Source organism: Stomoxys calcitrans, chromosome 1, assembly GCF_963082655.1.
Source record: "Stomoxys calcitrans chromosome 1, idStoCalc2.1, whole genome shotgun sequence".
NCBI lineage: Eukaryota > Metazoa > Arthropoda > Insecta > Diptera > Muscidae > Stomoxys > Stomoxys calcitrans.
The window spans coordinates 181,777,625-181,804,815 of record NC_081552.1 but is presented as its reverse complement, the minus strand read 5'-3'; the positions used below and the strand labels follow the sequence as shown (position 1 = coordinate 181,804,815).

Sequence of the window (27,191 nt, the reverse complement as noted above, 5' to 3'; positions counted from 1 at the left end):
CTTAGAGAACGACCGCCTCCCATTGCACCTGAAGAAATCGACCTCCTCCGGCAAACCAGAGTAGTTCAGGCTTAATTAGGTTCCAGCAGATGCAAGAACGTAATTGAGGGCAAGGATTGATGCCTACGTGCAAGATGTATGTCCCGATTCTACCCAGGGACCGCACGATACACGTCACTTGTTTAACTACCCAGCCAGACCCACTCGACTCAGACCCAGATCCCTCTGGACGCACCCCATCTTGGTCGCAGAGTTCCTGGGTCTCGCCATTCAACAGAATCAAGCAGACGAAAGATAGTAAACAATAAAATGCTACAACAACAATCAGGTGTTTTATTTTGACTTCCAACAACTGTGCCATGTACGGTTCAAATCGGTTCACAGCCTTAAATAGCTCCCATATAAACCGATCTCCCGATTTGACTTCTTGAGCCCCTAAAAGCCGCATTTTTGTCCAATTTAGCTAAAATTTTTGACATTCCATTTGACGTTCCGTTATGACTTCCAATAACTGTGCCAAGTACAGTCCAAATCGGTATATATCCTGATTTATCTCCCATATAAACCGATTTCCCGATTAGACTTCTTGAGACCCTGGAAGCCACAATTTTGGTATAATTTGGCTAAAATTCTGTTATGACTTCCAACAATTGCGTCAAGTACGTTTCGAATTGGTCTGTAACCTGATAAAGCTCCCATATGAACCGATCTCCCGATTTGACTTCTTGAGCCCCTGGCAGCCAACATTTTGGTCCGATTTGGCTAAAATTTTGCATGTTGTGTTCTGCTATGACTTCCATATAAACCGGTATCTCGATTATCCTTGTACGGTTCCTAGAAGCTTTAATTTTTGCTGGTTTGACAGAAGTTTGGTATGTAGAATAAAATTATGTTCTTCAATTAATTTTATTTTGAATGAATTTTTAGCACATTTGCGATCTATGGTTGAGGGTGTTTAAACTTCGGCCCGGCCGAACTTAGCACGCTTTTACTTCTTTTCTGATGTTCTCGCTGGGATTTGAAGTCAGGCGTTCAGCATGAAAGTCGAAAATGCTTACCTCTGAGCTAGGGTGACCCCTTATTAATCTTCACAGGTTCTTCAAAATAAAGAATGTGCGACTGCTTGGCTTGGAGATATTAGATATAGAGTTGCTCGATTTCTTCTCAATCGGCATGAAAACCACCCTTAGCTTTTCGACTACGGATAGTGGCTTGGCACCACGCCAAGTCCGAGCGTCCAGGAGAGTGCGTAGCAGCCAGTTTTTCGAGCGTTTCAGAGCTAGACTTTGGTCAGGCTCCCCCATATCTTAGAATGCTGTCAAGGGTTTTAGTGTCCCTAAAAAACACACCGCAGCACCTGGAGGTCTTATCTACACCTCTGTCGACTAATAAAAACAGACCCATGAGGCCCTCCTAGACGATTTTTCTCGATCTTGTACCTTTTTTGGGGGTTATTATAGGGCGATTCAAAAAAAAAAAAACAGGCACAAGAGGCCCTCCTGGGAGATTTTATCTCGCTCTTGTAACTTTTTTCGGAAATTCCATATATTGAAAGAACTGCAGACGGACTTACAAGTAGAGGCGAGGAAAATAGTAGAGCGCCAACTATATATTAGGATACCGACTCTGACGGAATGGCTAAAGGGTCGAATTAGGTTTACGTATACTAATATATTTATAGATGGATCTAAGATGGAGACCGGGACCGGTTGTGGCATATATTGCGTTGAACTTGACATCAACACCTCTTTGAGAATGCGTGATGACTGCAACACTTTTCAGTCAGAGGTCTTTGCGATAACTAGGTCGGCAGAGATTGTGCTATCCGAGGTATAGATCGATTTCACATCTGATTTTCTTTATTGAAGGCAGGCTTAGGTTAGGTTTAAGTGACAGTCTGCCATCAGACTCACTTAAACGTTGTTGTTGTAGCAGTGTGTTGAACACAGAGGCGGCTGCCCTTGCCAATAAAAGCTTTCATCGGGTCAATGCTGTATGTACAACCGGCTCTTCTTTTTCGATGTCCTCATAGCTTCTGCAAAAGTCGTTACTGGCAACCTTCAGTCTATCAGTGTTTTCCGATTATACAGTGACCCGTCACGACGGACACAATGACTGAGACGTCTGTTCTAGCCAGTGACAGCAAAGCGGTAGACCTCTTCAAGTCAAGATTAGGCCACATAGTTTTGGAATGCTCACAGCCCCCTCTTTGTGACCTGACCCTCTTTCATTCGTTGTCCTACGGGCCTGGTCCTGAAAACTTAGCTTACATGTCGCTAGAAGTATACCCACAGATTTCAGCATCTCTGGAATGTGTAAGGAAGTTCTTAGTCTTGCAAGGTCGTCCCCTTTACAATTCCCGTAGGATATCTCTGTTGCTCGGCACGCAGAACAGGTGAATTTTGAATTGTTCAGCAATCTCGTTGAAAGATCTGCGACAGTCGAGGGAGGTTTTTGTGTTTAAAAATACGTTCTCTAAGGATTAAATGGCTGCCTGCCTGTCGGAGAAGATATTTATGCCAATCGTCGTTATGACATTATATAATATATTAACCCATCCACCACTTCTTTAACTGCAAATATCTCCGCTAGTTTGGAACCATCCGCAAGAAGTCTATGTAACTTTTATTACCAGGGATATCGTATTGCAGTTCCAATCGGTTCTATCAGGAATAGTGGTACAGTACTTTTTATCAAAAAGCAGCTCAGTTAGGGTGTAATCCACACTGCCTGGAACACCGGATATTGTATCAAGGATAACGCAGTGTCCGTAGCCGCCACATGACCAAACAGAAAGCTCCCTTAACCTCACGGTAGTGGTTGCAGAAATCTCTCTAGCCACAATGTCCAGAGGCATTAGATGTTGCATTAAATTCGGTGCATCAGATGGTGTCGTCCTCAGTGCGGCTGTGAGGCACAAACAAGCCATCCTTTGGATCCGGTTGAGTATTGAACATTAGGTGGACTTTCGAAGTGCTGTCCACGAGACCACAACACGATATAGCGCGCCACGAGATAGCTGTGGGCACCACATAGGCTGGAACATTGAGGTCCGATCTGTGCGGTGTTCATTGCTATCACGAGAAGCTTAGCTGCGAGCTACCGGGCGCGTCTACATGTTGCGGATAGTGGAATGCTCCATACGTAGTTGCTGCGACGGCATTCGCGGACAATCAGCGGTATCGAGGGGAGAGTCTCAGTACCGGCTCTTGCACAAATACTGAGTGCCTTTGATGCTCGATATGACAAGGTGAGTCATTGGCGCTTTTAAATAACCAATGGTCAGCCTGTTCCCGCGGCGATCGATCCTTTGGACCGGAACGAGCTTGCTCACCTACAGGAGCATGACTAGGATCGCCATCTCCATATGAAAATGTGGCTACATCAACAACAACAACCACATAGCATTATAGGTCTGACAACTGCAGTATATACCCAATGCATGATGCGCGGTCTAAACCCCCAACTTTTGTCAATGGTTCTCTTACAGAGTGGCAAGAGAGTTTGCCTTTCTTGCCCTTTCCAAAATGGATTTGAAGTTCAATTTCCTGTCCAGCAAAGGCACCCTTAATGCCGATAAATCCTTTCCCAGCGAGAAAGCCTTCTATATATCCGAGGGCTGTTTCAGAGGACCATACCCTAGCTAGGCGTGCTGTGGAATGAAAATGATCTGCTTTCGGAATGAAATTTACATTCGTGCGCCTCCATCTCACGATATGCAATCAGGTGTTATTCACATTGACTAACATTGAACTACTCTAGTCCACAATAACCAAGAGGTTTTGTTTTTGAAATTTTAATGGACTCGTACAAGTGATATCTAGGTTGGTATTCAAATTTCGTGTAAAAATGTACTTACGCTCTTGAGGAGAATGATCTGGCTCGTGCATATGTATTGGTGCCACCGCAGGCACTCTTGTGGGACTGCTATTGGCAAAATGGACCTGAAAATTAGATAGAAATTCTTTGATTAGGTCCTTACACGACTGAGCGAAAACACGAACTGAGAAGTTAAAAAAATTATGAATGACAATATGTGCCGTGGCTAGTTGAGTGAAACTAACATAAATCTAGACAAAGTGAAAAAGAACAAAATCGCCCATTAGCTTTGCACACTTTTTGAAGTATCATTTGAGAGGTGCTTAAAGATTTCAATTTGTGGCCCAAGGATGGGGGTTTTACATCTGCATGGCAAAAAAATCAAAAACCTCTGCACACTGTTCATGTACATAGTAAACAAAAGTCAAATGATGGTCACTTCAACGCGGGGCTTCTTGTTGTGGCCATGGGGTATGGTGGTGGTGTCAACTTTCAAACGGCATTAGTATTTAATCGATAAAATATATGTAAGGTGGTCATACAACCCCCTTTATCGACCTCATTCATATCCGGCGACTAGATGAATAGAATTGTTGTTGTTTCCATATGCAGGATGCTAATTTGAATGGTGCATAGATGTTTGAATTATCTGTGGTGTCTACATTCCTTCATTCCAAAGTGTTTCTAATTTTATTCTAAGTTAAAAATAAAAACCCCTTATGGTAAAGTGAAAACATACCCGGGGTTTTCGATAAAAAATGATTGTTCACAATTTGTTAATAAATTTTTATACAATTATCTAAACATTACTACACTCTTTTTTTATGCAGTATTATTAATTTTGAAAAATTTTTACAAAAACAAATTTTTCATTGAGCCCGTAGTTACAAATAAATGCGAAAAAATTTCAATTCGTTAATTTCTTTTCCCATAATTGTTTTTGTTTTAGTCTTCTTTGGCTTCATCTTCTGATGTGCAATAAACACCACCATATTGACAGACAGCAAGCAACAAATCTTTGTGGGTCCTTCACACATTTAGTAATAAAAAGAAAAACCGTTAAGATAATTTTAAATTATTAGCACATATTTATAAAGAAATGAGAATAAGGATATTGGTAAATTGCTGTCCTGCTTTGCCAATGACCCAAGTACGTGATAAAATGTGCGTATAACAATATAGTTCAAAGAAAATATTTGAATAGATAATGTTTAAGGGTTGGTACTCTGTTTGTCTTTTCATATGAACAACTGTCCAGGATTCACTAAAAGAAGTCCATGGCAAAACAATTAAAGGTGGTCTCATTTGTACAATAACCACAAATCATGTGCTGCAATTTGCCATATTGTCATCAAGCGTGTGTGTATACGAGTGCGTACATGGGCAGTGAGTATGCGAGAAAGAAAATAACAACAAAGAGAATGCAAACAAAAATCTGTCACCTTAATACCGTCAAACCTGGCCACCTGTTAACGGCTGTTCGCGTGCGACCATGTTTTTAAATCCGCCTTGATAGAAGGCTAAGTCACTTGCATGGTTCAAGAATATAAAGGTATGGTCATGCGAACAGCTGAGTAAAATTTTTTAATTTGACAAATTTCCTAATGTCAAACATTGATGTGTGTGCTTCCATGCGCATGTGTGTTGTTTACATGAAAACAAAATAGTTGGAAAACGAAATATTGAGCGTTAGTTGTATTTTTATACCCTACACCAACACTGTGGTACAGGGTATATAAGTTTGTCCATTTGTTTGCAACGCTAAGAAGGAGACGAGGTAGACCCATTGCTAAGTATACCGATCGGCTTAGAATCACTTTCTGATTTGATTTAGCCATGTCCGTCTGTCCGCCCGCCCGTCTGTGGGTCCATGTGTTCTTGTAATCAAAGTGCAGGTCGTATTTGTTGTCCAAGTATCACGAAATTTTGCACATATCACTTTTGTGGCGCAAGGACAAACGCTATTGATTTTGGTAAAAATCGGTTCAGATTTAGATATAGCTCCCATATATATATATATATATATGTATCGCCCGATTTGCACTTAAATGGCCGTAGTAACTAAAACTTTCAACCGATCTACACAATATTTGGCACGGTTTGTTTTGTTACTGATCTTAACATGTCTGCAAAATTTCATCAATTCGGTTCAGATTTAGATATAGCTCCCGTATATATGTATCGACCGATTTGCACTTAAATAGCCGTAGTAGCTACATTTTTCAACCGATCTACACAATATTTGGCACGGATTGCTTTCTTGCTTAACATATCTTTCTTGCTTAACATATCTGCAAAATTTCGTCAAAATCGGTTCAGATTTAGATATTGCACCCATATATATGTATCGCCCGATTTGCACTTAAAAGGCCTTAGTAGCTACAATTTTCAACCGATCTGCACAAAATTTGGCACGGATTGTTTTGCTACTGATCTTAACATATCTGAGATTTCTCCAAAATCGGTTCAGCTTTGGATATAGCTCCCATATATATGTATCGCCCGATTTACACTTTTATGGCTGTAATAAACACAATTTGTAACCGATCTGCACAAAATTTGACGCGGATTGTTTTGTTACTGATCTTAACATGTCAGCGATATTTCATCAAAATCGGTTCAAATTTGGATGTAGTACCCGTACATATTTATCGCCGGGTTTGTACTTATATGGCCGTAATAACAACAATTTTCAAACGATCTGCTTAAAAGTTGGTTCAGATTTAGATATAGCTCTCATATACATGTATATTCATATATTGCCCGATTTTGTGATTGTAGGATAGGTGTAGGGTTTTATATAGTCCGCTCCGCCCGACTCTTGCCTTTCCTTAATGGTTTTATTCAGGTTTGGTTTTTGCAAATTAAAAAATTTTCAAGAAATTGAAAAACAGTAAAAACGCATGTTCGTTTTACGGTTCTTTGTGGTTGTTTTCGTGGCAATAACAAATCATCTGCTTGGAAGATTTGATATTTTTACCATCACAATTTTCACAATTTTATTGTTTCCATAATTGATTCGGCTTCTATTTCTTGATGTGGTGTCACGTTTATGAAAGGAAGTGCTGTTATACGTTTTTCTCTCAACCTTGAATTTGGCTCTCATCGGTGGGTGACAGGATTCACTAATAGAATTAATAATAATTAATTAATAATTCAGTGAATCCTGGGTGGGTGAACAAAACAATAACTTTTGAATTTCTCTGGGCCAGAAAATTTATTAAACTTTTTTTTTCTTCTTCTAACCTCGGCAGACATACTACTGCCCAGCCGGCATTTGACATTTTGAGTTGTAAACAATCCACTAGGGTTGCACAAAAAAATGTTGTTGTTGGGCAAATGACCCTGCCTTCAAAGTTTTTGTACCATCGGTCACTTGCGAAAACATGAAGTGGATAGGCCCCATGAATATTATTAAGGATGTCAAATCTGCCGATTGAAAGTGTCATCAAATAGGAGAAAACTTAAACCCCGTTTACACTGCACTTTAAATCAGGATTAAATGGCTCGACCATCTGTTTTCCCTTTATTAAATCAGCTGACGAGAGCCCGAAATCCGGATTTAATGAGTTGTGCAAACGGGGTTTTAAACAAAGAATGAATGTAAAAAGAGAACAAGTTGACAACCTCAATGCCAAGTACTGCCAAAAATTAAAAAAATGCATGTCGGCTTATTGCTTGGTTTAACCTTTAACCCTGTTTACACTGCTCTTTAAATCCGGATTAAATGGCTTGACCTCCTGTTTTCGCTTTATAAAATCAGCTGACGAGAGCTTTACATCCGGATTTAATGAGTAGTGTAAACGGGATTTTATTCAGTGAATCCTAACAACTGTCAAACTTCATATAAAAAAATTAGAAACCGAAAATGTGTGAAAAAACACACGTTTTGGATTAAAAGATAACACTTGAAAACAATTAATCGTACTGAAATTTGAAGACAAGATTGTGTTGGTACACAAAACAAAAAAAATGTTAATTATGTTTAAAAAAATAATGATATTTTGTTAACGTTTTTCACAACTATTCCGAAAGCAGAACAGGCTCCCTGCTTAAGAAAAGTTTTGCTTGAAGGAAACTTCCTTAAAATAAATTTATGTTTAATATTTCAAGAAATTGAGGCAGAGAACATTGCGTAGATTCTTGAATTCCTGCTAAGTTCGGCCGGGCCGAATCTTGAGACCCCACCATCATGGATTCTGCTAAAAATTTATACAAACTAAATTTAGATGAAGGGCATTATTTTATTCTACATATGTACAAAACTTCTGTAAAACAGGCACAATTAAAGCTTCTATGTTTCGAGCAAGGATGATCGAGAGATCGGTTTCTATGGGAGCTATATCAGGTAATAAACTGAATTGGACTTTACTTAGTAAAATGCAAATTTTGCCCACAAACATTCCACTGAGGAACAGGGGCAATCTTCTCACATATCAATGAGTGCAGTCCGATTCAAGTTTAAGCTCAATGATAAGGGGCCTCCTTTTTATAGCCGAGTACGAACGGCGTGTCGCAGTGCAACATCTCTTTGGATAGAAGTTTTACATGGCATAGTACCTCACAAATGTTGCCAGCATTAGGAGGGGTAAACCACCGCTGAAATTTTTTTTCCGATGGTCTCGCCAGGATTCGAACCCAGCCGTTCAACGACATAGGCGGACATGCTAACCTCTGCCCTACGGTGGCCACCTTACTTTCTTGGTACAGTTGTTGAAAATCATAACAGAACATACATGCAAGATTTCAGCCAAATCGGACAAAAATTACGGCTTCCAAGGTTTCAAGTAGTCAAATCGGAAGATCGATTTATATGGGAGCTATACCAGGTTATAGACCGATTTGGACTTTACTTAGTACAGGTTTTGAACAGAACACTACATGCTCAATTTCAGGCATATCGGACACAAATTGCGGCCTGTAAGGGTTCAAGAAGTCAAATCGGTAGATCGGTTTATATGGAAGCTATATCAGGTTATAGACCGATTTGCACTGTACTTGGCGCAGTTGTTGGAATACATATTGAAACACTACATGCAAAATTTGCGCCAAATGGGACAAAAATTGTGGCTTCCAGGGGCTCAAGAAGTCAAATCGGGAAATCGGTTTATATGGGAGCTATATCAGGTTATAGACCAATTTGCAGCGTACTTGGCACACTTGTTGGAAGTCATAATGAAACTCTACATGCTCAATTTCAGCCAAATCGGATAAAAATTGCGGCCTGTAAGGGCTCAAGAAGTTAAATCGGGAGATCGGTTTATATGGCATCTAAATCAGGCCACACACCGATTGGCACCATACTTGGCACAGTTCTTGGAAGTCATATTGAAACAAAAATTGTGACTTCCTGGGGCTCAAGAAGTCAAATCGGGAAATCGGTTTATATGGAAGCTATATCTAAATCTGAAACGATATGGCGCATTTGCAATCCCCAACGACGGACGGACGGACATGGCTAGATCGACTTGTATACTTAATGGGGTCTTAGACCACCTTAACCACTCTTGTGACCATTTATAAACGGATGTCAGCTTTATCCAAATATAGTCCGATCTGCATCATATTCAGGAAGGCTATAAAAGAGACTAACAAAATTCATTGTACCAAATTTATTGGTTCTAAAATTCAACTTTTATGACGTTAAGAACTTAAATTTCAGCGAAATCGGGCAATAAATGTGTCTTTTAAAGGTCCAAGACCTTAAATCCTCCCGATTTAACTTATATGGCAGCTATATCTAAATATATATCTAAATATAGACCGATCTGGGCCATACTGAACACGAATGTCGAATAGCCTTACACAGCGAACTGTGTCAAATTTCAACGAAATCGAATAATAAGCGTGCTTTTGTGTTCCCAAGAACTTAAATTGGGAGGTCGATAAATATGGCAGCTATATCCAAATAAAAACCCATTTCGACCACACTTAGTCAGAATGTCGAACCGCCAAACACAACCTATTGTCCTAAATTTCAGCGAAACCGATTTATAAATTCACCTTTTATGGGCCTAAAACCTTAAATCGGGAGATCGGAATTGAGCAATAAATGCATCTTTCATAGGTTCAAGACCTTAAATCGGGAGATCGATCTATATGACAGTTATATATATCGAAATATAGACCAATCTAAATCATACCCGGTACAAATATAGAGGGGCCTAACGCAACTCAGTGTGCCAAATTTCAGCAAACCGATCTGGGACGTATTGAAAAGGTATATCGAAGAGCCTTACACAACACGCTATCCTAAATTTTAGCGAAATAAGGTATAAGACCTTTAATCGAGATATCGTTGTATATGACAGCTATATTAAAATCTGGACCGATCTGGGTCAAATTAAACAAGGATGTCGAGGGGTCTTACATAACTAATTATCCCAAATTTCAGCGAGATCGCATATTAAATGTGGCTTTAATGGGCCTAAGACCTTAAATCGGCAGATCGGTCTACATGGGGGCTATATCAAGATATAGTTCGATGTAGCACATCTTCGAAGTTTTAGCGGCCTATGGACAAGAAACAATCTGTGCAAGGTTTCAGCTCAATATCTCTATTTTTAAAGACTGCAACGTGATTTTCAAATCAGACGGACGGACATGATCGTCTTAAAATTTTACGACGATGAAGAATATATATATATATATATGTACTTTGTAGGGTTGCAAATGGATATTTCGATGTGTTGCAAACAGAATTACAAAATTAATATACCCCCAACCTTCGGGGGTGGGTATAAAAAAAGCACATAAATTTATGATATTTATTATTTTTACACGGTTAAGCGATGTGGTATATTGTTATTAACTCTCTTGGTTTCACTATCTCATATATTGGCCCCAATTGAGGAATCACTAAATATTATGACTGATAAAAAATGGGTTTTTTTGCTTTTTCGATATTTTTCGTCTGGACGATTTGCTTCAATGCGGCATTTTAATGGCTAACTTAAATACGTAGCATTCCATTCTATGATTATATTTGGTTTATCGAAGTTTTTCAATAGAAACCAGTAAAAGCGTGCTAAGTTCGGCCGGGCAGAATCTTATATACCCTCCACCATGGATCGCATTTGTCGAGTTCTTTTCCCGGCATCTCTTCTTAGGCAAAAAAAGGATAAAAGAAAAGACTTGCTCGGCTATTAGAGCGATATCGGGATATGGTCCGGTTCGGACCACAATTAAATTATATATTGGAGACCTGTGTAAAATGTCAGCCAAATCGAATAAGAATTGCGCCCTTTGGGGACTCAAGAAGTAAAATAGAGAGATCGATTTATATGGGAGCTGTATCAGGCAATAGACCGATTCAGACCATAATAAACACGTATGTTGATGGTCATGAGAGGATCCGTCGTACAAAATTTCAGGCAAATCGGATAATAATTGCGACCTCTAGAGGCTCAAGAAGTCAAGATCCCAGATCGGTTTATATGACAGCTATATCAGGTTATGAACCGATTTGAACCTTATTTGACACCGTTGTTGAAAGTCATAATAAAATACGTCATGCAAAATTTCAGACAAATCGGATAGGAATTGCGCCCTCTAGAAGCTCAAGAAATCAAGTCCCTGGATCTGTTTATATGATAGCTATATCAGGTTATGAACCGATTTGAACCATACTTGGCACAATTGTTGGATATCATTACAAAACACGTCGTGCAAAATTTCATTCCAACCGTATTAGAATTGCGCCCTCTAGAGGCTCAAGAAGTCAAAACCCAAGATCGGTTTATATGGCAGTTATACCAGGTTATGGACCGATTTGAACCATACATGGCACAATTTTTGGAAATCATAACAAAACACGTTGTGCACAATTTCATTCCAATCGGATAAGAATTGCGCCCTCTAGAGGCTCAAGAAGTCAAGACCCAAGATCGGTTTATATGGCAGCTATATCAAAACATGGACCGATATGGCCCATTTACAATCCCAACCGACCTGCACTAATAAGAAGTATTTGTGCAAAATTTAAAGCGGCTAGCTTTACTGCTTCGAAAGTTAGCGTGCTTTCCACAGACAGACGGACGGGCATGGCTAGATCGACATAAAATGTCACGATGATCAAGAATATATATACTTTATGGGGTCTCAGACGAATATTTTGAGGAGTTAGAAACAGAATGACGAAATTAGTATACCCCCATTCTGGTGGAGGGTATACAAATATTATAAATGTGATATATTGCTTCAAAACTTGTCTTTTGTCCAAAATTTAGAACGGCTTTTTATACCGACCACCATAGGATAGGGGGTATATTCATTTAGTCATTCCGTTTGCAATACATCGAAATATCAAATTCCGCCCCTAAAATGTATATATATTTCAGATCGTCGTAAAATTCTAAGACGATTTGACGATGTCCGCGCTTCTGTCCGTCTATCGGTCTGTCCGTCCGTCTGTTGTAATCACTCTACAGCCTTCAAAACTTGAGATATTGAGCTGAAATTTGGCACAGATGCGTCTTTTCGATGCACGCTGGTTAAGTTTTTGAACGGGCCAAATCGGACTATATTTGGATATAACCGCTATATAGACCGATCTGCTGGTAAAGGGTCTAATGCTCATAAATGCTTTATTATACCCTCCACCATAAGATGGGGGATATACTAATTTCGTCATTCTGTTTGTAACTACTCGAAATATTCGTCTGAGACCCCATAAAGTATATATATTCTTGATCGTCGTGACATTTTATGTCGATCTGTCCGTCCGTCCGTCCGTCCGTCCGTCTGTCTGTCGAAAGCACGCTAACTTCCGAAAGAGTAAAGCTAGCCGCTTGAAATTTTGCACAAATACTTCTTATTAGTGTAGGTCGGTTGGTATTGTAAATGGGCCATATCGGTCCATGTTTTGATATAGCTGCCATATAAACCGATCTTGGGTCTTGACTTCTTGAGCCTCTAGAGTGCGCAATTCTTATCCGATTGGAATGAAATTTTGCACGACGTGTTTTGTTATTATATCCAACAAGTGTGCTAAGTATGGTTCAAATCGGTCCATAACCTGATATAGCTGCCATATAAACCGATCTAGGGTCTTGACTTCTTGAGCCTCTAGAGTGCGCAATTCTTATCCGATTGAAATGAAATTTTGCACGACGTGTTTTATTATTATATACAACAACTGTGCCAAGTATGGTTCAAATCGGTCCATAACCTGATATAGCTGTCATATAAACAGATCTGGGGATTTGACTTCTTGAGCTTCTAGAGGGCGCAATTCCTATCCGATTTGGCTGAAATTTTGCATGACGTATTTTATTTTTACTTTCAACAACTGTGTCAAATAAGGTTCAAATCGGTTCATAACCTGATATAGCTGCCATATAAACCGATCTGGGATCTTGACTTCTTGACCCCTAGAGGTCGCAATTATTATCCGATATGCCTGAAATATTGTACGACGGATCCTCTCATGACCATCAACAAACGTGTTTATTATGGTCTGAATCGGTCTATAGCCCGATACATATCCCATATAAATCGTTCTCTCTATTTTACTTCGTGAGCCCCAATGGGCGCAATTCTTATACGAATTGGCTGAAATTTTACACAGGTCTCCAACATATAATTTAATTGTGGTCCGAACCGGACCATATCTTGACATCGTTTTAATAGCAGAGCAACTCTTTTCTTATATCCTTTTTTGCCTAAGAAGAGATGCCGGGAAAAGAACTCCACAAATGCGATCCATGGTGGAGGGTATATAAGATTCGGCCCGGTCGAACTTAGCACGCTTTTACTTGTTTTTTATCCGATTTCGCTGAAATTTGAAACAGTGAGTAGTTTAAGGCCTCCCGACATCTGGGGGAAATATGGTTCAGACCGGCTTATATTAAGATATAGCTGCCATATAGACCGATCTGTCAGTTAAGGGTCTAAGGCCCATAAAATATGCATTTAATACCCGATTTCCCTGAAATTTGAAACAGTGAGTTATTTTAAGTCTGCCGACATCCAACCTAAATATAGACCGATCTCCCGATAAAACCCATAAAATTGTCAGTTTTTAACCGATTTAGCGGAAATTTGAAACAGATTGGGCTATATTTAGATATAGCTGTCATATAGACCGATCTGCAGATAAGGGATTTGAAGCCCATAAAAGCTTTATTTCTTATCCGATTTCGCTGAAATTTGAAACTATATCTAAACATAGTTCAGATCAAACTATATTCAGATATAGCTGCCATATAGACCGATCTGTCGTTTAATGGTCTGGAACCCATATAAGCTGCATTTATTACCGAATTTCTCTGAAATTTGAATCAGTGAGTTTTTTTTAAGCCAACCGCCATCTATGGCAAAGATCGGACCGCATTTAGATATAGCTGTCATACAGACCGAAATACCGATTAAGGGTATGAAGTTCATAAAAGCTTTGTTTATTACCCGATTTCATTGAAATTTGAAATAGCGAGTTGTTTCAAGCCTCCCGGCATCTGACCCAAATATGGGTCAGATCAGACTGTATAGATATAGCTGTCATATAGACCGATCTTATTTTTATTAAAAATAAAAATATATCTTAGGAATCAGGACAGACGGACGCATTTGCCAGCAACGTCTTAAAATTTTTTGTTGTTTGTCAATGAATATTTCAATCGGAAAGACTACTAACCGTGCCCGTTTTAATACTGGTGACGGAAGACTGTTAAATGCATGGTTTGTGTCTCGACTTGTTCAACAAGTCGGTATTTAATTTCACTCACATGCGAGTTTTTGTAGATTTAATTTTTTTCATGCCCAATTAATTATTTTATAATATTTAGCCATAACACTGTCTTCGTAACAATGCCTTACGATGTCAGCTACATGTTTGAAGCAATAATCTTTATATTTAATCAAACCATGGCGGTTTTTTTTTGGCAATTTAGTTCAACTCTAAAACTTGCTTTGTAATTATATTGCGTCATTCATAAAGTGCCTCAAGACAAAGACAGAGAAAGTCGAAATATATTTTTGTACTCAAAATATTTTTCATGGTTCATGGTTCACCCAGTTTCCTCGTTTGTTTATCAAATCAAACACTAATGGGCCTTTCTTCTCTTTTGTTTAGCGGCAGTCCATCACAAATTAGCTTTGGATATTTTCAGTTACGTATTTGTAATCTCTTATGAGTACAACACATACAAATACAAGATGTCTATGAACTTTGTTCGGTTTTTTTTAACGCCTACAAGTAAATAGACATACACCGATATTCACAAAACTTAATGGAGATACGAAATAGGCAGATTTCGTTTATATAATAGAACTGTCAAATAAATCTACAATACCCATCAACTTAGTATGGGGGTATCACAGATAAGAATTGCGCCCTCTAGAAGCTCAATAAATCAAGACCCAAGATCGGTTTATATGGCAGGTATATCATAAAATGGACCGATTTGGCCCATTTACAATCCCAACCGACCTACACTAATAAAAGGTATTTGTGCAAAATTTCAAGCGCCTAGCTTTACTCCTTCGAAATTAGCGTGCTTTCGTCCGACAGACGGACGGACGGACAGACATGGCTAAATCGACTTAAAATGAAATGACGACCAAGAATATATATACTATGGGGTCTTAGATGCATACTTCGAGGTGTAACAAACAAAATGACGAAATATTTAGCACGTATGTTGAAGGTCATGGGAGAAGCCGTTGAATAAAACTTTAGCCAAATCGGATAATAATTACGCCCTCTGGAGGCTCAAGAAGTCAAAATACCAGATCAGGTTATATGGCAGCTATATCAGGTTATGCATCGATTTGAACCATACTCAGCACAGTTATTAGAATTCATAACGAAACACATCATGCGAAATTTCAGCCAAATCGGATAAGGATTGCGCCCTCTAGACGCTCAAGAAGTCAATACCCCAGATCGGTTTACATGACAGCTATATCAGGTTATGCATCGATTTGAACCATACTCAGCACAGTTGTTGAAAGTCATAACAAAACACGTCATGCAAAATTTCAGCCAAATCGGATAAGAACTGTGCCCTATAGTGGCTCAAGAAGTCAAGATCCAAGATCGGTATATATGGCAGCTATATCAAAACATGAAACGATGAAAATGGACCGATTTGGCCCATTTACAATCCCAACCGACCTACACCAATAAGAAGTATTCGTGCAAAATTTCAAGCGGCTAGCTTTATTCCTTCGAATGTTAGCGTGCTTTCGACAGACAGACGGACGGACAAACGGACGGACATGGCTAGATCACCTTTAAATGTCATTACGATCAAGAATATATATACTTTATGGGGCCTTAGACGAATATTTCAAGGAGTTACAAACAGAATGACGAAATTAGTATACCTTCATCCTATGATTGAGGGTATTAAAATTACATTTTGAGTCTTTTACTACGGTTCATGGTTCACTTTTCCCAAGGTCAATTTTCTAGCATTCAACGATATTTTGACCGTCAGTTTAGATTTTTGTCTTTTATATCAAAATGTAGAGTAAAGGGCCTATTAACCTACCATCTATTATATTATAAGTAAAAGCGTGCTACGTTCGGCTGGGCTTCCGCGAAAAAGGTATCCTTATTAACTGATTTTGTATTTGAATTATTTTGGTCTCAAGAAGTCATATCGGGTTATCGGTACTTAGAGGGGTCTATACCATCATATTGACCGATTCGTTTAAAACCTGGCATTGATGTTGTAAGTCACAAGATAGGGGTTTGGGTCACATTTTAGTCAAATCGGATGAAAATTTAGGCTTTTGAGGGCCGAAGATGTCAAATCTGGGGATCGGTTTTTGTTTATAGACCGATTTAGATCATACTTGGCATGGATGTTGGAAGTCATAACTCAAGTCTTTGTTCTGAATTTCAGCCAAATCGGATGAAAATTGAGGCTTTTAGGGGCTAAAGAAGTCAAATTGGGGGATCGATTTATATGGGGGCTATATCTGTTTATAGACCTTCTGGTATCAAACTTGGCATGAATGTTGGAATTGATAACTCAAGTCTTTGTTCCAAATTTCAGCCAAGTCGGATGAAAGTTGAGGCTACTAGGGGAAGTCAAATCCGTGGATCGATTTATATGAGGGCTATATCTGTTTAAAGACCGATTCGGATCATACTTGGCATGGATGTTGAAAGTCATAGCACAAGTCACTGTTCCAAATTTCAGCCACATCGGATGACAATTAAGGCTCCTAAGGGCTCAAAAAGTCAAATCCGGAGATCGGTTTATATGGGGGCTATATCTATTTATAGACCGATTCAAATCATACTTGGAATGGATGTTGGAAGTCATAAGTCAAATCTATTCCAAAATTCAGCCAAATTGGATGAAAATTGAGGCTTCTTAGGGCTCAAGAAGTCAAATTCGGTGATCAGTATATATGGGGGCTATATCAGTTTATAGACCGACTAGGATCATACTTGGCATGGATATTGAATGTCAAGTCTTTGTTCCGAATTTCAGCCAAATCGGATGAAAAGTGAGGATTCTAGGGGCTAAAGAAGTCAACTCGGGGGATCGGTTTATATGGGGGCTATATTAGTTTTTAGACCATCTAGGATCATACTTGGCATGGATGTTGAAAGTTAAGTCTTTGTTCCAAATTTCAGCCAAATCGGATAAAAATTTAGGCTCCTAGGGGCTCAAGAAGTCAAATCGGAGGATCGGTCATGATCACAACCTACATCAATAAGAAGTATCTGTACAAAATTTCAAGCAGCTAGTTTAACGCGACCGACCGCTATCGTGATTTCAACAGACGGACGGACGCAAGTATGGCGAGACTCAGAACTGGGGGGGTCCACCACCACCAGAACACCACTCAACAGGACACTTTTACTGCTGTGGGCAATATGGGTATGAAATGAAAAGTATGTTATAAGAAATTGGTCCAAGGTGTCTACGGAACCTTCCTAACCCCAAACGCCCAAAAACCCACATTTGGATATCAGATTCGTACTCTACTCGCAAATACCTTTCATTTGAGTCCCATATTGCCATGGTTGGTAAATATGTATGATTTTTGGGGTTGGGGTGGTACTCCAAACACTTGATCCGACAATTGGATATCAGAAACGTTTTCTAATCTTAATTACCTTTCATTTGAATCCCATATTGTCGTGATTTTTTGTTTACTTTGAGAGAGAGCACACAAAATTTCCTCCGAGATCTGGCGTTTCTGAAAATTAGGATAAGGGGGAGCATCCGCCAATGAAAATGATCTTTGTGTCTCTCCATGCCACAGATATATATGACATGTTGATACAAGTATATCCCCTTATGCCAAGGAGCCAGTCGCTCGGCCACAGCTTGTAATTTAACCGATGATAAATCATAAGGGACTGACGATTTTTATCTCCCAAAGGATTTTCGTCTCAGACAAAATTTCATCAATAGCCTCCGACGAATGCATAACAGCGAAAACCTCGTATGTCTCCACGTTGTCCGTTGGCGAGTTTCCCGGAAAATATATATCAACGAGTAATTCTAGTGCTTCCTCACTAGACATTGTCCATACATTCTCTGACTTCTGAATATATCCCACCGTAATAGGTTTTGAGGGTATGATCTTTCTAGCCTAGAGGCCTCAGATGTATTCTCCACGGAGCTGCAAACTTGCACCAAGGATTTGTTCTGAGCCTTTTTCGGCTCGCCCTTGTATTTTCTTAGCCCAATAAAAATTTTCTAATCGTGTGGCGCCCTTTTGGATTTCGCCCTGTTAAAGAGCCTCCTGCAACCCTTCCTTAGGCCAACCAGTACTGGGGTCCCCCTGGGCGGTCGCTGTTTGCCCTCGGTTTTGGCTCTAGGGTAGGTCGTTTTAGTGCATCGTGATCAGCTTGACCATTAGGTCTAAGTCCTCCGCGGTTTGCACTTCCCTTTCAGGTCTAGAGGGGATAGTCGTACAGAACGTGTACCACCTTTTAAAGGAGTTCACCCCTTTCCCTGATATCCGAACATTCCCAAATCTGGGGATTTGCATTAGCATCGCTTCACACAATGAGGCTCTTTTTCCTGCAGAAGCGACTTTAACCAGCAACTTAAGGCTTGAAGACGGCATCTCATGTGCCATATATAGGCAATGAGTCTTATTAATGTCTTTTGAAAAAATTTCGATGAAATTTTGTCTTTAGAGAATATTCCATTGAAATTTTATCTTGAGAGACAATTTCATTTAATTTCTAATCTGCCAATTCAAGTCAAAGTTTTCAAAAATATCCGATTTTTACAATACTGCTTTAGAGTTTTGTTCAGCTCTTTGTTAGAATTTTATTCTACTGTTCCATTTCGTTCTGTATAATTTTTATACCCTCCACCATAGGATGGGGGCATACTAATTTCGTCATTCTGTTTGTAACATCGAAATATGCGTTTAAGACCCCATAAAGTATATATATTCTTGATCGTCGTGACATTTTAAGTCGTGACATGTCCCGTTAGATCTATAGCTTGATACAGCTCCCATATAAATCGATCTCCCGATTTTGCTTCTTTGTCCCGAATCGGACTATAACTTGATATAGCTCCTCTTCCGTTCTTATTCATTATTTTTTGTTTGCCCAAAAAGGAGACACTGCGCAAAGAACTCGACAGATGCGAACCTTGGTGGAGGGTATATAAGATTCGGCCCGGCCGAACTTAGCACGCTCTTACTTGTTATGAGTTACGCTTAGACGGCTGACTTACTTATATACAACAGCAATTTAAAGCTGTGTGTTCAATCGAACATGAGAATGTGTTTGAGCCAAAGCTTTTCTTTGTTCCTCACAGTCTATGAAGTGGGGCTGCCGATGATGATGTCTTACGATCTACATACAAAGTACTTAATGGCGGCTGGTTAAGAATAATAATCAAATAGAACAATGGCGCAGCGCACAGTATTTCTACTTCCTTTTGCATTTTTTTTTTAGCAAAAGATTAAACAAGAAATTGGCAAAAAGCCCAAAACTTCTACCGCACACTGAAAAAATGTTTGTCCTAATTTTATCGATGATCAATTTTCCAACTTTTTAAGAAAACATTTCATTTGGTGCAAGATATTTCCATGGTAGTAAGATTTTTATACCCTCCATCATAGGATGGGGGTATACTAATTTCGTCATTCTGTTTGTAACACCTCGAAATATGCGTCTGAGACCCCACAAAGTTTATATATTCTTGATCGTCATGTAATTTAAAGTCGATCTAGCCATGTCCTTCCGCCCGTCTGTCTGTCAAAAGCACGGTAACTTTCGAAGGAGTAAAGCTTGAAATTTTCCACAAATACTCTTTATTAGTGTAGGTCGGTTGGGATTATAAATGGGTCAAATCGGTTCATGTTTTAATATAGCTGCCATATAATCCGTCACTGACTTTTAACAGCTGTGCCCAGGCCCAGTACGGTTCAAATCGGTCAAGAATCTGATATATCTCCCATATAAACCGATCTCTTGATTTGATTCCTTGGGCTCTTACAAGCCGCAATTTGTGTCCGATTTGGTTGAAATTTTGCATGTGGTGATTCGGTATGACTTCCAACAATTGAGCCAAGTTTGGTCGCAATCGGTCAAGAACTTGGTATAGCTCCCATATAAACCGATCTCCCGATTTGATTTCTTGATTCCCTGGAAGCCTCAATTTTCATCCGATTTGCTTGAATTTTTGCACAAGATGTTCTGTTATGACTTCCAACGACCGTGCCAAGTACGGTTCGAATCGGTCTATAAGCTGATATAGCTAGTACATAGTGTTCTGTTATGACTTCCAAAAACTGTGTCAAGTACGGATCAAATCGGTCTATAACCTGATATAGTTTACACTATTTTGTGTTTCATTGATTATGAGTGTGGATACATTAACCTTCGTAGGTTCAGAAACGTTTGTGTACGTTGAGTCCAATACTCACATGGGTGGGTCAACTACATAATTTAAAAGATACTTCCAAAATTCCATTCTTGTGAAAATAAACAAAGTTCGGCCGGGCCGAATCTTATAAACCCTCCACCATAGATCACATTTGTCGAGTTCTTTTCCCTATATCTCTTCTTAGAAAAAAAAAATATAAAAGAAAAGAATTGCTATAATATTGGAGGTATATCAAGTTAAGGTCCAATTCGAACCATAACTGAACTGAATGTTGGAGACCATAGTAGAAGTCATTGTGTAAAATTTTAAACAATATGAGTAAGAATTGCGCCCTTTAGGGGCTCAAGAAGAGAAATAGAGAGATCGGTTTATATGGGAGGTGTATGAGGCTAAAGACCAATTCGGACCATATTTCACACGCATGTTGAAGGTCATGGGAGAAGCCGTTGTACAAAATTTCCAAACCAAATAGGATGATAATTAGGCCCTCGGGAGGCTTAAGAAGTCAAGATCCCAGATCAAGATCCTGCTGCTATATCAGGTTATGGATCGATTTGAACCATATTTGGCACAGTTGTTAGAAGTCGTAACAAAACACGTCATACGAAATTTCAGTGGCTTCAAGTGCTTTGGTATCACTTTACTTTAAATCGGTCCATGCTTTGATATAGCTGCCATATAAACCGATCTTGGGTCTTGACTTCTTGAGCCTCTAGAGGGCGCAATTCTCATCCGATTTAACTGAAATTTTTTACAACGGCTTCTCTCATGACCTTCAACATACATGTCATATATGGTCTGAATCGATCAATAGCTTGATACAGCTCCCATATAAACCTATCTCCCGATTTTGCTTCTTGAGCCCCTACAAGGCGCAATTCTTATCCGATTGAACTGAAATATTACACAATGACTTCTACAATGTTCAGATTTCATTTATGGTCCGAAACGGACTATAACTTGATATAGCTCCAATAGCATAACAGTTCTTATTCAATATTCTTTGTTTGCCTTAAAAGTGATACCGCGCATAGAACTCGACAAATGCGATCCACGGTGGAGGGTAGATAAGATTCTACCCGGCCGAACTTAGCACGCTCTTATTTGTTATGTTTAATTTTTCACAATAAACAAAAAATAATTTTAAAATAAGAATTTCACCTGATCAAAAGAAATACAAACAACTGTTCTGTTCTTCTGTAGGAAATCAAGGTTAGTGGTTGGTTATTTTTTTTTTGCTTTTAGATAAAACATATTTAACAGAATGATTCCGTTCTTTGCAACCCTGCAAACAAATGTCAAAAAATCCACTAGTAAAGAAGAGTACTCTGTTCAGCTTTCGGAGTTGTTTCGAAAAACTTTAACATAATTTTCTTAAACATAATTACATCAATTCTTTATAAGACCTCCATTGGAAATAATTTTCTTAAATGGTACTTTTAAGCCATTGGCGTAAAAAAGGCAATTATTTATTTCAAATGTTCACGTAAATAGATTATCAAGCCTTAAAGCACAGGGTGACCATCGCTTTCAAGCGTCAAAGTTGAGAATTTTTCAACTTTTCCGCGTTGCCTTTCTGGGATTTGTGTGCAGATTTGAATTTTTGCAACGTGACGCTCAAAAACAGAGCACAACGCATTCTCATTCTCCGGCTTTTAGCCACTGACCCTAGCGCGATTTTTGATTTGGAATAACAACTTTATGCCAAACACTGTGCAGCTGACATGCCGCAGATCTACATACCCGTGGCATCTTGACTTTGGTGTTGGTCTGATACGTAGAATGGTAAAATTCTTCTTGAGTAGATTAGCGTAATTTGATACTTCGCAACAGATGGGCGGATGTTTTAACACTGATACTTTGTTGTTGTTAAGTTGGGATTATCACTTGAGCTTATTTAAAATTAAACAATTTCACAAACAAATAAAACTTTGGTAATTGGGAAATAATCTTCTCGAAAAAAATCGTTTGTAGTTATTAACCGGTGGTATTTGGCGATTATTTTTCTGGCGGGCTTCTCATGGAGGCTAGTGTGTTGGTATCGAAGCTCAAACAGGTTTTCTTTCTAGGTATTAAAACAATAAACAATCTCTCATAACACTTTTATTTCTTTTTGTTGTTGTTGAAGAATTTGAAACTTTTGTTCCTTTTCGTTAAGAAGGCGGCACAAAGACTGACCGAGGGCAAAATACTTCACCCAAAAAACAAATCCTAAAATAAATTAACAAAATTTTTTTAGGTATGTATTTACAAAAACAAATCAAGCTGATTCTTTTTTTTAGCGGAAAATTTAGATAATTTTCTATATTTTTATTTTAAATATATATGTATTTGCACTTTATTTATGTAGGTAGGTGGGTATTTGGATTTTTGAGATTTATGACGTTGGTAGTTGAGGAGGGGATGCAGACGGGGGGTTTCTATTTTGCTTTATTTTATTAAACTTTGATATGACGCCGCGACGACCAACAAAAATAAACTAAACACACACAATTCGATTGGGACGTTTTGTGGATTTTGATGGGTTTTGTTTTGTTAGCGCGCGAAGAGAAAGAAAACTCACTTCGATAGCAGCAATGGCAACAACACTCACTCCTCTCTCATTTCACTCTCACCCATTGACATTTGTGCCGCGAAGTGTATCTCCTTTATTTACTGCTCTCTTGGCACTTGGGTGCCAATGGGGAGTAGACTGTTAATTGATGGTAATCGAACGGTAGTGTGAATAAATCGTTCAAACAGACGTGCATAGCGCACAATGGGGCAATAGCGAGTAATATTATCGTAAAGCCACACGCCATGTTGCTCTCATCTGTCAAGCCAGCAAAAATTAAAGCTTCTAGGAACCGAGCGAAGATGGGAGCTATATCAGGTTATAGACTGATTTGAACAGTACTAAGCACAGTTTTCGGAAGTCATAACAGAACACCGCATGCTAAATTGCGGCTTGTAAGGACTCAAGAATTCAAATCGGGATATCGGTTTATATGGGAGCTATACCAGGTTATAGACTGATTTGGACCGTACTTGGAACAGTTGTTGAAATGCATAACAGAACAGTCAAATCAGACAAAATTTGCGGCTTCCAGGGGCTCAAGAAATCATATCACCAGATTATATGGGAGCTATATCTAAATCTGAACCGATATGGTCCATTTGCAATCCCCAACGACCTACATCAATATTAAGTATTTGTGCAAAATTTTAAGCGGCGAACTTTACGCGTGCGGCCGCTATCGTGATTCCGACAGACGGACGGACATGGCTACATCGACTCAGAACGTTGAAACGACCAGATATATATTCTTTATGGGGTCTTCGACGAATATTTCGAGGTGTTACAAACGGAATGACCATCCTATGGTAATGGACCAAATCCAGGTAAAATTAAAATATAAACTTCTGGATGACCAAAAAACCAAAATAAATGTTGGTATAAAATTGGATCTCCACCTCCTGCTGGATCAAAGAAAGAAGTGTTTAAATTTCGATCTGTTAATAATATAGTAATAGCACCAGCTAAAACAGGAAGAGATAATAAAAGTAATAAAGCAGTAATTACAACTGATCAAACAAATAATGGTATTCGATCAAATGTAATTCCTGTAGCTCGTATATTAATTACAGTAGTAATAAAATTTACAGCTCCTAGAATTGATGAAATTCCTGCCAAATGTAAAGAAAAAATAGCTAAATCAACAGAAGCCCCACCATGTGCAATATTTGAAGATAAAGGTGGATATACGGTTCAACCAGTTCCAGCTCCCTTTTCTACTATTCTTCTAACTAATAAAAGGGTAAGAGCAGGAGGAAGTAGTCAAAAACTTATATTATTTATTCGAGGGAAGGCTATGTCAGGAGCTCCAAGTATTAATGGAACTAATCAATTTCCAAATCCTCCAATTATAATTGGTATAACTATAAAGAAAATTATAATAAATGCATGTGCAGTAACAATTACATTATAAATCTGATCATCACCAATTAATGCTCCAGGATGTCCTAATTCTGCTCGAATTAAAATTCTTAAAGAAGTTCCGACTATACCTGATCATGCTCCGAAAATAAAGTATAAAGTACCAATATCTTTATGATTAGTAGAAAATAACCATTGTTGCGATTAAATGGCTGAAGTTTAGGCAATAGATTGTAAATTTATTTATGAGAATCGTTCTCTTTAATCAATGGCTTTATAGTCAATAATGACATTAGACTGCAATTCTAAAGGAGTAAAATTTTACTAAGGCTTAAAAGATTATTCTTATATTTATAGCTTTGAAGGCTATTAGTTTATTTAACTTAAAACCTTAAAATAAATAATATAAGGATAAAGTTAAAAATAAACCAAAAGTTGAAATATATGAATATCTTAGTAAAGTTTTCATATAAGAAAATTTATAAAATGAATGTATTAATCAATTATTTTCATTATAATTTAATATAAATGCACTATAACATAATCGTATATAAAAATATAAAGTAATTAAAGTTATTAATACTATAAATGTTAAAATAAATAATTGATTATTTAATGTTAAAGATTGAATTACTAAAAATTTTGGTAAAAATCCTAAAAAAGGAGGAAGTCCTCCTAAAGATAATAAATTAAAAAATAAAAAAAATTTAATATTTTTATCAAAAAAAAATAATGAAAATAATTGATTAATATAAGAAATTTTAAATATATTAAATATAAATACTATAGAAAAAGTCAAAAAAGTGTAAAATAAAAAATAAATTAATCATAAATTTCTGTTAAATATAGCAGCTAATATTCAACCTAAATGATTAATTGAAGAATAAGCTATTAATTTACGCAATGAAGTTTGGTTTAAACCTCCTAATGCACCAATTAAACTTGATAAAATAATTCTAATGATAATTAATGGTTTAAAGACAATATAAGAAATTAACATTAAAGGAGCAATTTTTTGTCAAGTTATCAAAATTAAAGCATTAACTCATGATAATCCTTCTATTACATTAGGGAATCAAAAATGAAAGGGAGCTGATCCTCTTTTTAACAAAAGAGAGGAAAAAATAATTATTTCTATTAAATAATTTGAATTAATTCTTTTTGAATTTAATAGAAATAAAATTACTGCAAATAAAAATACAGAAGATGCTAAAGCTTGAGTTAAAAAGTATTTTAATGATGCTTCAGTAGATATTAATTTATTATCTCTTATTAGGGGGATAAAAGCTAACAAATTAATTTCTAAACCTATTCAAGCTCCTAGTCAAGAATTAGCAGAAATTGAAATTAATGTTCCTATTATTAAAATAATTAAAAATATAATTTTTGACGAATTATTAAAAATTAAAAAGAAAAGGATTAAAACCTTTATAAATGGGGTATGAGCCCAGTAGCTTAATTAGCTTATCTTTTTAAGTATATTTTGGTGTACGATGCACAAAAGTTTTTGATACTTTTAGAAATAGTTTAATTCTATTAAATATAATGAATGTAATATAATTACATGATCTACTCTATCAAAGTAGTCCTTTTATCAGGCAATTCATTAACTGTAAAGTTTTCATATCCATTTTTTTTTTTTTTTTTTTTATATATTTATAAATTTTTTGAGGATTTTTTTTTAAAAAAAAATATTATAAATAGTTTAAATTAATAATAAAATTTAGTATTATTTTTTGTAAAAATTGAAAAATTTTTAAATTTTAATAAATTATTATTAAATAATTAATTTTTGCATTTATATATATATAGAAATTTCTATATACAATTTTTATATATAATCTAAATATTTATATATTTATATATATATATATATTTATAAATATATAGATAATATATAAATATTAATTTATAAATAATTTATATATTAATAGATAAATATATAAATATTAAGATATTCTTAAATAGAAAGATAGAGGGACATTAAAGAATTCTCCGGACTAATAACCTTAACATAATTGTTGTAAATTTTTTTTTGCTCTGGATTAATAGATAAATATTGATTAATTAAATATTTATATATATATATCTATCTATTAATCCTATATTGGTATATCTATTTAAGTTCGTAAAATTGAACCTTCAATATATTTTTGAGATACCCCTAATTTTTATAAAATTCTATATATTTTTAATATAAAATAATTACTAAAATTAATTAAAAAATTTTTAAAATATTTAATTTTTAATAAAAAAAAAATTCTTAAAAAATTGAAAAATTTTTAAATTTTAATAAATTATTATTAAATAATTAATTTTTGCATTTATATATATATAGAAATTTCTATATACAATTTTTATATATAATCTAAATATTTATATATTTATATATATATATATATATTTATAAATATATAGATAATATATAAATATTAATTTATAAATAATTTATATATTAATAGATAAATATATAAATATTAAGATATTCTTAAATAGAAAGATGGAGGGACATTAAAGAATTCTCCGGACTAATAACCTTAACATAATTGTTGTAAATTTTTTTTTGCTCTGGATTAATAGATAAATATTGATTAATTAAATATTTATATATATATATCTATCTATTAATC

At 36.8% G+C, this 27,191-nt stretch overlaps 1 protein-coding gene across 3 annotated transcripts in view; it reads right to left on the bottom strand.

Annotated features, from left to right (window-relative positions):
- Nucleotides 1-27,191, bottom strand: part of LOC106093804 (motile sperm domain-containing protein 2) — a 130,713-nt gene that overhangs the window by 16,465 nt on the left and 87,057 nt on the right. For all 3 annotated transcript variants that reach the window (XM_013260964.2, XM_013260961.2, XM_013260963.2), the window contains exon 4: nucleotides 3,860-3,944. In XM_013260964.2, coding sequence (XP_013116418.1) covers nucleotides 3,860-3,944 — 85 coding nt within the window. The remainder of the gene's footprint in view (nucleotides 1-3,859; nucleotides 3,945-27,191) is intronic.